Source organism: Elephas maximus, chromosome 21 (genome assembly GCF_024166365.1).
Source record: "Elephas maximus indicus isolate mEleMax1 chromosome 21, mEleMax1 primary haplotype, whole genome shotgun sequence".
Classification (NCBI taxonomy): Eukaryota; Metazoa; Chordata; class Mammalia; order Proboscidea; family Elephantidae; genus Elephas; species Elephas maximus.
This window is the reverse complement of record NC_064839.1, coordinates 33,022,214-33,034,558: the sequence shown is the minus strand read 5'-3', so window position 1 is coordinate 33,034,558 and position 12,345 is coordinate 33,022,214. Positions and strand designations below refer to the sequence as shown.

At 42.6% G+C, this 12,345-nt stretch overlaps 1 protein-coding gene across 1 annotated transcript; it reads right to left on the bottom strand.

Annotated features, from left to right (window-relative positions):
* Positions 1-16: 16 nt before the first annotated feature.
* Positions 17-10,974, bottom strand: LOC126065056 (chemokine-like factor). The gene is made up of 4 exons (XM_049864722.1): positions 10,666-10,974; positions 5,239-5,397; positions 3,253-3,348; positions 17-195 (listed from the first exon to the last, which is right to left on the bottom strand). The coding sequence occupies exons 1-4, from the start codon at positions 10,771-10,773 to the stop codon at positions 70-72; spliced, it is 489 nt and encodes a 162-aa protein (XP_049720679.1). The 5' UTR covers positions 10,774-10,974; the 3' UTR covers positions 17-69.
* Between the last annotated feature and the right edge of the window lie 1,371 nt (positions 10,975-12,345).

Here is a 12,345-nt window from a genome sequence, read left to right as displayed (position 1 = left end):
GAACTGCAGACATGTGGAAGAATAAAGACAAATTTTAATGCTTAGCATCAACTAAAAAGGAATATAAAATTACAAAATATGTTTTTGTTCATGAGAGGGCTTTTTCTGATAAGGACCACTTGGATTAAACAGAAGCTTCCGGTAAATAAGGGCCCCATCTGCAATACAGCACACTACTGACACGAGTCCAAACACCTGGAAACAAAGACACAGTGTCACAGCAGCCACCAAGTTAAGTGGTTTTCCCCCCAGCACCCTCTCCTGCTAAGGGACTGAGACTGCCCCCACTGTGTGCCTAATGTGCAAATGGGAAGAGACCTCAGAGATGGACATATGCTCCTGATAAAAAGATAGAAAGGGAGGAGATAACTGAAGTGAGCAGGAAGTGGCCCTGGGCTCTGACGTAAGTTACTTGTCTGCCTTTATTGTTTGACTTTAGTCCTGGAAGCTGGATGTATCATTTTGAGCCCTAATGACCATATTTAGTTATCAATCAACATTTCTATTCCCTACGTTCAACTGTTTGACTTCCCTGTTGCCAAACTCTGCTGAAGAAAGGGTCAAAGTTAACACCAGTTTAAGATTAAACCAGGGGGACGGTAGTTGTGATAAAAGCCTTGGAGAACTGGAATGATGATTTAGAGCACACCCTCAAAGGCTGAGTTCCATCTGATAAAGTGGGATCTAAACAGGGCCTTAGAAAATAAAATTTTCTAGTGATGGGAATACCCTAGAACACAAGGGGGTTCTCTAGATACTCTGATGATGGCCATCTGGTCTGCTCCATTCAGCAGCCAGAAATCTGGCTTCTTGACTGCAGACAAGGCTCCCACAACGTGGCCCTATTCATTACCTCCGTTTCCACCCAGAATCTCAAGACACCACCTCCTAGATTGTGACCACGTTGCACACCTCCTCCCGGTCCTTCCATGACCTAGGCACTCCGCACATTGCTGGCTCCTCCACCTGGAACTCCTCTCCTTCCCTCCCCTTTTATTCTCGGCAAACTGCAATTCCTCTGCCAAAGACGTCATTGCTTCCTTTTTTCTGTGCTCCACAGCACTCTGTCAACATCTCATATACAGCTGTTTGCACTACTGTCTCCTGTATTAGGCTCTAAGCAACTGATGGGTAGGACTCACATGCTAGCCTAGTGCTGTCCGAAATATAAATTGAGCCACCAATGCAAGCCACATAATTAACTTAAAAATTTCTAGTAGCCACACTTGAAACCCTGGTGTAGTGGTTAGAGCAATGGCTGCTAATCAAAAAGACTGGCAGTTTGAATCCACCAGGCACTCCCTGGAAACCCTATGGGGCAGTTCTACTCTGTCCTATAGGGTCACTATGAGTCGCAATCGACTCATCGGCAGCAGGTTTTTAGTAGCCACACTAGGAAAGTTAAAAAAGTGAAATTAATTTTTGTGATATATTTTATTCAACTCTATATATCCAAAAATTATTTTAGCACCTTATCAACATAGTAAAGTATTGAGATATTTTTCTTTTGGGTAGTAAAATCCCGTGTATGTTTTACACTTACAGCCATGCTTCCAGGGGTCAGTAGCCACGTGTGGCTAGTGGCCACTGTATTAGACAGCACAGCTCTGTATTTTATGACAGCACCTGCCAAAGCACACTTTAGGAATAAATAAGTGAATGAATGCATAAAGAAGTGAATGAAAGTAAACAACAAAAAAAACCCCAAACCTACTGGTGTAGAGCCAATTCTGACTCATAGCGACCCTGTAAGACGGGAGAACTCCCCCACAGGGTTTCTAAGGCTGTCATTTTCACTGATGCAGACTGCCACATCTTTCTACTGCAGAGTGGCTGGTGGGTTTGAACCACTGACCTCTTGGTTAGCAGCTGAGCACTTTTCCACTGTGCCACCAGGGCTCCTTTTCTCCAGAGGCATAAAATTATCTTTAAAGACAACTGGTGAAACTGCTGTTACAGTGCTAGTATGTCACTTCTAGAGTAATTCTGACTCCTCATGAAGTTGCTTAGGGCCTAATAAGGAAGACAGAAAAATCATGAATTCTGGCCTACATGGTTGTCTGAGAGTGATCAATTCTTCTAGGTCATCCATACTATGAAAGGGCATGGAAGTAGGAGGAAGATTTATTTAAGAAGAACTTTCTAAATCAATTCTCCAGATCAGGACCTGGAAAAACCCAATGATGCTGAACCACTGTCAAGAAATCTCAAAAGCCTATCAGTCAGAACTATAATGAAATTACTTTTTAAAAACAATTTTGGCTTGCCTTCCAGAAGAGTCTGATTAAATTGATTTGCTTTCCTTCAAGCAGGGTTCAAACGAATCCTTTAGTTACAATGTTTCTACCACCATTACTTTATCTATTATATTGCATCTGAAGAAGGAGCTAAACAGTAACTGACTCAGAATAATCTCTCTCTCATTATGTATTCTTTTATTTAAAGGGGAGAGCTTTGAAATTCACCCATCATGTTTTTCCTTACCTTGACCATCAGGTTCCTCAGAGCTAACTATTGTAACTAATTGCAGCAGCTTCCCTCAGTCTAGGTTTTCTGATATGATTATTATCCTTTCTCACTTTTGTAACTTCACAGGGTTTTTTTTCACTCATTTGAATTACCTTCACTTTTATTCTCCTTGGGTCTTTTCTGGGCAGGCTTAAACCCTTTTTGGCAGTACCAAAAAAGCCAAACCCATTTCTGTAGATTTGATTCCGACTCATAGCGATCCTACAGGACAGCATAGAACTGCCCCATAGGATTCCCAAGGAGCAGCTGGTGGATTTGAACTGCTGACCTTTTGGTTAGCAGCCCAGCTCTTTATCACTGTGCCACCAGTGCTGCTTTTGGAAGTAGGGTACAAATATATAGATCTAGTGGTAACAACACTGCCTATAATATTTTTATGTCTGAGGAGTGTTTATTGTGACTGAGTATCATTTTCTGGGGGCTGAAATTATTATTCCTGAGCTTCTGGGATATGAGCTTGTGAACAAGAAAGCCCTACATAAAAAAATATGTTGCGATCTCTGTATTTGGTTAAATCCAGTTTTTGGGTGAAATCATATTCCTTCATGTTAATCAGGGCATGCATTCACACACAAAATAATTCATTAAGCCACTAGGCACGGTGTACAGGCCTAGGAGCCTCAATGATGAATAGAGCATAATTTTCTGCCTTGTATCTATTTTTCAGACGGATTTGTATTCTGAACAATCCTGAAGAAAGAATCCAGAAATGTATTCACTTACCCCTCCAAGGACTGTCATTGTTGTGGTTTCTGGTATCAGTGCCAACACAGACACAATTATCATGAATACTGTTGTTACCAATGAGTTGATAATATCCTGAAAACCCAGAATAGAAAGGCCAACTTTACATGAAGATCACTAAGCAATGCTAAAAAAAGTATCAGCTCTGAAAAGATTTATTTTGAAAGTTCGATTTTATTAGAAAAAACTAACTTACGTGTATATCTCAAGGAAACCAAACTGCCACGGTCAAACGACACCTGTATTGTATCTGGTCTACAATGACACCTAGTGGTTCCCTTTGTCCGTGATTTGTCGTTACACCAATCATTTAACTACTTAACAAGCTTCGTTATTTTTTAACATAAACGTAGTTGAAGGGAGAACTTATCTGGTTAGGAAAGAAAGTGCTGGCTATGCAGAAAGTTTACGGTAAAATGGACACACCGGGAAGCTAGCATGCTCACTTTTAATAATATGAGCGAAAATGTGTAGTAGTCTACGTTGCAAATCAAACAACTTTATAATGCCACTAAGATGCAATTAATAAAACTAAAAGCAGTACACAATTAAGAAAAAGGAAACGGTAACTTCCAGGAAAGTCTCACAGCTGTTGGCCATGTCATTACTGTTGTTGCGTGCAGTGCAGTGGATTCTGACTCATGGCAACCCTGTACGACGGAGTAGAACTACCCCACAGGGTTTCCCAGGCTGTGATCTTCGCAGGAGCAGATCACAAGTTTATGTATGTTTGCAGATAACTATAGGCAGGAAGGAACCGTTAACACAGAATTATCAAACTTCAAAATTTGGCTAATTTAGGAAAGTACACATTAAAAGAAAGTAGGAAGAGGTTCAATAGGGGCAGGGCAAAATTAGATACACTTAGGAAGAAAAGTTCTCATTGGCAGGAGATATTGAGACTAACTGTCCTAGGTTAACTCTAAAGTCCTCTCTCCTGAATAGGAGTTGTCAGCTTGGATAACTGGCACTTCAATGTCCAAGAGGATGAGACAAGTGTAGTAGAGGAAGACACAGCAGCCACTGGACACACCAAAGGGGGTTTGAGCAATAGGAAGACTTAGGAGGGAGACCTTCAGAGATGAGATGCTGCAGATGAGACTCACGAGAGGAGAGGTGAAGTTACTCGGTTTTTCCTAGAACCACCATATACTCCAGGCTGAAGTGCCACATACACCTTAACAAATACCTTTAAGCCACCTGTTTGGGCAATTTTCAGAACCATCTGGGTACTCCACTGGGAAGTTATTCCCAACTCCATAAGTATAGCAGGTGGAAGACTGTATGCTATTAAGTTAAGGTACTTCAGGATGAACTAAAACGACTTAGCATTATTACAAACATTTTTAAGTAAAATAAAATCGTACTTTATTCATCCCCCCCAAATTAGTTTGATTGTTCATGTAGTGATCTGAGATGTGGAAGGCGAAAGGCAGAGATACAGGAGTACTTGCCTCTCTTTTCCCAATTTTGAGGCCATAGCAACATGCACTTAAAAGAGGTAAAGATTAAGAATATCTACACTTTTATCAAAATTATCCTAAATTTAAACTTCTTTAGAAGACCCACACTGAAGTGAATTTTCCTAACAGAAGGGTTAGCCACATCTATGAATAGATGGAGCTCAGAGAAGGGGAATTTATGCTCTGTGGCTGCCCTGGTTTCCTGAGAACCTCCCCCAGGGACTATAGAGAACACATGAGCAGTGGGGTAGAGTTCCTAAACCTATTACATATCATCTTAAAAGCTTAGGAGGACTGAAGAACAGAGTGTGTAGCATAATGGTTAAGAGTTATGGCTGCTAACCAAAAGGTCAGCAGTTCAATCTACCAGGTGCTCCTTGAAAACCATATGGAGCAGTTCTACTCTGTCCAATAGGGTCGCTATGAGTTGGAATTGACTCGATGGCAACGGGTTATGGTAGGAAAAAGTAGTTAAATTTTAACTGTAAAACTGAACACTTACAAGCAAAGGCCAAAACAACCATGTCAGTAATCGATCAAGTCTGAGTAAATATAAAATTATAAAAAAGAAAACAACGGTGACTTCAAATCCAGTGATAACAATGTATGGTTCAGGGGCCTGTGCCAGGATAAAAAAGACCATAGATGTCACAGTTAGTACCTGTAAGGAAACAAAAAAACTATTCAATTATTATTGAATACAGTTTTCAGCTATAAAAATGATAATTTCTAAAATAACTAGATAAATGGGTTTCTGCCATATGCGTACACATATAAAACAAGCACGATTAAAGTGTACGGATATTGAGTTCTCTTTGTGTTTTAGAGGACTAGGTATCTGTCTTAGTCATCTAGCGCTGCTGTGACAGAAATACCACAAGTGGATGGCTTTAACAAAGAGAAGTTTATTCCCTCATAGTCCAGTAGGCTAGAAGTCCAAATTCAGGGCGTCAGCTCCAGGGGAAGGCTCTCTCTCTTTGTCGGCTCTGAAGGAAGGTCCTTCTTGTCAATCTTCCCCTGGACTAGAAGCTTCTCTGCACAGAGACCTCCAGGTCCAAAGGACAGGCTCTGCTTCCTGCACTACTTTCTTAGTGGTATGAGGCACCGCCCCCCCCTTCCCTTTCCTTTTTATCTCTTGAGAGATAAAAGGTGGTGCAGGCCACGCCCCAGGGAAACTCCCTTTACATTGGATCAGGGATGTGACCTGGGTAAGGGTGTTACAATCCCACCCAAATCCTCTTTAACATAAAATTACAATCACAAAATAGAGGACATCGGCACAATACTGCAATCATTGCCTAACCAAGTTGACACATATTTTTGGGGGACACAATTCAATCCATGACAGTGTCCCTCTCTGTTTTAGTCTAATTAATTACTCCACTTATACATATAACACCATCACTCTCCACATCTCTTGATATTTTCCCATCAAACATGTCCTTTTCCTTCAATCTCTCCTCCTTCACCAGCTCCTTTCCTCATCCTATAAACATACTTGACTACTCTTAAAAACAAGCACATACATACACACCCCTTCTTTTCATCCTGCTCCCCGCAGAAACCACTTCTGTTTTCCCCTTCCTGTTAATGCTTCTCAACAAAGTCGTTATACTAGCTACCTACCATTCATCACTCCTAAATTCTTAGAAAAATGGAATATACTGTCAAATTTAAATTTATAATGTTGTCATGAAAAATACTGGAGAGGGAAGTTTAAAACAAATTGTCAGAGAAAAACAATTCTGATGTTTAACAGCTTTATTATTCAAAGTGCAATTTTTACACACTTCTTCTTGTCTAAACACAATACAATCAGAATTGAAAAATATTTTAAATGAGGAAAAAAAAACTCTTGAAGGTAACTCATCTAACCCAGTTACCTCATTTCCAAATGAAGATATAGAACATGGCAATTCAAGCGACTTGTTAAAGGAAAAAAATGAGCTGGCAGGTCCCAGAGAGTTCCATCAATGCCATTATCAGGGACAGCTCTATCCAAAGTCTCTTTGTGTTCTTTGTACACGGTTTGTCAAGTCCTCTCTAGCTGGACTTTTATAATCAGTTGTCAGCTGGCAGCAGCTACATATTCTTTTTTGCTTTGAATCTATACAAGCTTTTTCATAACGCTTTAAATTACTTTATTAGTATAAAAATAGCCTAGCTTTAAACTTCTAAAGCAGTTTGACTACCTAGTAAATGTAACTAATTAATAACTGATACTGTATAATATTAGCAGCATGTCATCTTAAACCACTCCATTTACTCTAATGAACCAAGTTCTTATGTTCACCAATTATGAAATCAAAGGTCACTTTTTCAGGCTCCATCCTCTAACCTTTCTGCACCATGGTATTTGGCATTGATGATTACCCCATTTTGTTAAAATTTCCAGGGTTCTCCTTAATCCTTATTACAGCTCTATATCTTTCCTAAGCCCCTGTCCTTTGTTTCTAGTTATTTTTTAAATATCCCACTAGCATGTTTATGATGTCTTTACCACTCTAGGGAAACTGCTTCGTAGGCTCATCAATGATTTCCGAATTACTAAATCTAATGAACATTTTTCAATCTTTATCCTACTGGAACCCATGACTTATTTGTTACTGGGCACCTTTCTCCTACTTCCCTACTCTTTTGGCTCCTGCATCACTTTTCCTAGTTCTTCTATCTCTGCAATTGTTCTCTCGGTGGGCTCTCCTTTAACTCATTCCCTTAAAATGCTGGCATCTCTCTGGGTTCTGTCCACAACCTACTCTATGAATTTGGATCTTTAGCCATGTCTATCCTCCAAAACTTCACAAATAGCCATTTAGAATCTCTAATCTGGATAATTGACAGGAATCTCCAGTTCACCATGCCCCAAACAACTCATCTTGCCCCTTCCTCCTGTATTGACTACCTCGATTGGTGATGCCACCTCCTACCTTATTACTCATGCTAGAAACTTAAGATCACCCCTCCTGCTTCCCACAACTGCTCAATCATCAGGTCCTGCTGACTGAATGCAAACATTCTGAGAATGCTTGCTCCCCTTTTCATTCCTACAACTACTGATCTGCTGCATCTTTTCCTGGAACTACCTTGACAGAGATACTACAGCAAAATTTCTAAAATGCAAATTTGTATGTGCATTTCTTCACCTATTTAAAATCCTTCAGTGGCTCCCTGTGGTCTTTAGAATAAAGCCCACCTCTCACAATGGTCGGAATCGACTCAATGGCAACAGGTTTGGTTTTTGGCTGGTTCTCACAATGGTATTCAAGGTTTTTGATGATCCAGTCCCACCCTACTTCTCTAGCAGACATGCCTCATACTTTATCCACAGAATAATTGCGATATTCAATTCTCAGTCCTCATCTTGATGCTTCATCAATATTTGACACAGTTGATCGCTGCCTTGATAGACTTTCTATACTTGGCTTCCAGGACACCATTCTTGGTTTCTCCTGCTTCCCCAATTGCTCCCTCTCAGTTTTCTTTGCTGGTTCCTCCTCTTCTCCCCAACCCCTTAATGTTGAATTGTTCCAGGGCTTAATCTATGGTCCTCTTCTATCTACATTCCTCTCTTGATGATCTCATCCAGTGTGGCTTTAGCTACCTCTACTTCTCAAGCCCAAATATCTTTTCCAAAATCTGGTCTGGTATATGCAAACTGCCTACTCAGTACTGACATTTGGATGTCTAATAAACACCTCTAATCAAACCTTGAAGTCCAAAATTGAACTTTTGATCTTCCTCCCACATCTGTTTCACTCACAGGCTTTGCAGTTTCAGTTGATGACAACTCCATCCTTCCAATTGCTTAGGTAAAAAACCTTGGAGTCACCTGGAACTCCACTCCTCCTCTCACACAGCACATCTAGTTCATCAGAAAATTTTGTTAGGGCTACTTTCAAAATATATCCCAAATGTGAATATTTCTTATGACCCACCCTGAGGCCCCCTTAGTCTGGACCATCATCATCTTGTGCCCAGATTACTGTAATAGCTGTAACTTGTCTTCTTGGTTCTACCCTTGCCTCTGCAGCAATCCCCTCTATTTTCAGCATAGCAGCTGATGTACTTTTTAAAGAATGTAAGTCAGATCATACACTCCTTACTCAAAAGCTACTATGTCCCCCTCATTTATTCCACTCCATTCACACTCATTTCATTGCTCTTTCTTGAACCCTCAGGCACATTCCTACCACAGGGCCTTTGCACTGGATTTTCCTCTGCCTTAAACACTCTTCCTCCTGATAGTCTCATAGATAACTCCCTCATCTCCTTCAAGTCTTTGCTCAGATGTCATCTCAACAAGGCCTAATCTGATTACTACTGCAACCAGCAACCTTCCTTCCAGTCCCCACTCTTCTGCTCCCTTACCTGGCTTTACTTTTGTATTGTTCCGTAGCACTTACCACCATCTAGAATGCTACATATTTATTTATTATGTTTACTGTGTTGTCTCCCCTGCCCACCAACCCCAATATGTAAACTTCGTAAGGGCAAGGGTCTTTGTTTTATTCACTGATCTTTCCTAGAGCCTGGAAAGTGCCTGGGACATGGCAGGCATTCACAAAATGTCTGTTGAATGAATAAATAAGGCAATAGTCAACTGCTTACAGTTTGCTGCATTAACTATACTGTTTTTTTGCCTCCATGCTTTTGCTCAGGTAACTCCCCCTGACCCTCTACACTAGGTTCCTTTAGGGTGTTTCCTGACACTTCCCCTTATTCCATCCTGAGTTAGATGCCTCTTCTGTGTTCTATGTCCATCTTACCACATATGAGAGCTATCTGCTCACATGTGTCTGTGTCTCCCTGACTAAACTAAAGAACTCTGAGTTGGGGAACTTGGTTCTTTTATGTTGTTCCAATTCTTAGCCCAGAGCTTGAACATAAATACTCAAATCGTTTGCTGAAGCAATTAAAATGTCAAAAACTAAAACTCTGTCATAAAACCCTGTTCCTACTCCAGTGTTCCAGAGCTTCCAGTACCTGCCATAAAACTCTCGACCTTCATGCCATTTCTGTGATTATTTACTCCTACCCAAAAGTAATCTCTCCCTCCTTTGAACTCCAGAGCAGTTTCGTATGCATTCTGACTTGTACTATATTATAGTTATTTTTCCGAATGATGAACTCTTAGGCGGGAAGAATATTCCATGTAATTTTATTCTACCCAATCACCTGAAGTTTGAATCTCCTTTACAACATCCTCACCAAGTAGTCTTCCATGCCTGGACACCATGCTGTCCTGGCTTGTACCTTCCCAAGTGACCCTACAATTTCAGAATTTTTTTCCAATATAAAATTCTTCCTCATATTAAGTGGAAATGTGTGTCCCTGTAACTTTTATCTATTTCCACTCGCTTTTCTACATAAGAACTTTTTAAAATTGAAAACAATTATTTTTCCCTCCCCCTTTTCTCCAATTCCTTCAACATTCTAAGAATAGTTTCCACTTCTCTAACCAGGTCACCTTCCTCCAGATGATTCAAGTTCTCCAAAACTCTTAGGGTGCCATATTGGGAACTGACTGCAGTGTTCCTGTTATGTTACGGTCTGACGCCCCACAAACAGGCAGTTCCATCATTGTCCACTGTAGCAGCCTCCAGCATGGTCACCGCGAACTCCTGACTTAGAATAAACACGGTGTCTTGTTGGCTTCTGAATGCTGCCATTGCATCTCCCTCACCCGGTGACCTAGGAACTTGGTTTGTGCGTGCAAGTGTAGGTCATTCCTGTTGATCTGGATATTGTGATTTATGACTGGGCCATGAACTCTCTGAGCAAGGCGACAGGGTCTTATTTCTCTCCTTTTCTCAGGTGCAGAGCAAAATGGCTTGCCCCTGGGGAGGACATGAGAAAGACAAGGTAGAAGGAGAAAACAGGACATTCGGCTTCAAATGTACACCGCCCCCGCCCACGGCCCGGCCCTCACCAGCCGAAGGATCTTCACGTGGCCTTTGACGCTTAGACAGAAGGGACGATACGGCGCCTTCGGCAGGGGTTGGGTGGAATCCGGCCTCCGCGGCTGCGCTGCCTGCATAGCGCCGGCAGATCCAGCAGCTGCACTTCCCCTTGCAGCCTGTCTCCTCAGAGCAGTGTTCCGCGGGGCTTCGCGCAGCGACTGCAACCGCCTCTGCTTCCGGGCGCCGCCCGCCGCTCTCCCAGGCTTCCCGCGCTCTTGCGCGCATGTGCGTGTGGGCGTGGCCCGAGCTTGTGGGCATGCGCCCCACGGGGGCCGTCGTCTGGCAACCCTCGCTCAGCCCAATCTCGCAGTTCGTGCCCGGCCGCACGCATCACCGTTAGAGGGCACTGGAGCCCTGGTGGCCCGTGGTTCGGAGCTGGGCTCCTAACCGAAAGGTCGGCAGTTGGCATCCACCAGCTGCTCCTTGGAAACCCTATGGGGCGGTTCTACTTTGTCCTATAGGTGGTTATGAGTAGGAACCGAATCCACGGCGCCTATCAGAAACAGCCACTCAGGCCAAACCGCTGTCCTCAGTCGCTTTAAAGCGCCGCTTCTCCCTGCCTAGCGCTAATGACACTGGTCTTCAGCTCTCCCAAGGAGATTTCCTGTCTGGAAGCCGTTCCTCACGGGGCGGGAGGGAAGGGAGGAGCCTGCCTTCCGACACCCTGGCCTTGTCCAGTGCCATCTCTTTAGAGAGGATTTCGCTTGGCCACCCCGTTTAGAGTAGCTACCGTCACTCTCCCCTCATAGCATTTATCACCAGCTGATATATATATCAGAAACCATGGTGGTGTAGTGGTTAAGTGCTACGGCTGCTAACCAAAAGGTCGGCAGTTCCAACCCGCCAGGCGCTCCGTGGAAACTTCTATGGGGCAGTTCTACTCAGTCCTATAGGGTCGCCATCAGGTGGAATCGACTCGACGGCAGTGGGTTTGGTTTTTGGTGGATATATATATCCTACAAAAGCAGGGACCTGCCTGTCTGCCTCCCTCACTGCAGGGTCCCCAGGGTCTGGTACAGAATAGGGTAGAATATGTGTAGTCTGAGTGAATGACCTGGGCCTGAGACTGTATTTCTGCTCGCAGGGGCTCACAGTCTGAGTTTTCAAACGCAGTCTGGGTTATGTTTGTTCTGCATATTTTTATTTTTTGCCTCCCACTGGTGGTGTTTTCCCTAGAATGGTTGGAGGCCCTTTAGATATTTCAATTCATGTTTTTCACAAGTGCTCCTGTGAAGCCATAGTTCCACCATCTTGAAGTGTTTCCTTTTAGGTATATGAAGTCTGTGTTGCTCCTTTTATCTGATTTTAACTCTGTCTTGAATAACTTGGCCATCACCCTAGTCCACACAGACCTCTTTGGATCCTGCCCATCTCAGCTTCAATCCATTTCATACATTCAAATCTGATCAACAGGTACCTTCAACAATCTCATCTTGTTACTCCCCAAAATATTGAACTTAATCCTGAAGTTTATTTATGGAAGGTGCACTTGCCCTGTGCTAGGTCTGTGGCAGATATCTAGGAAGCATAAGATGGGGTTGCAGCTTTCAGATAATAGATCTGGAGGCTAAGTGAACCCTCTGGCAAATAACTTCTTCCTGCCTGCCTGAGAGGTGACTGCTTGCATCATATACTACTGGGAGAGCTGG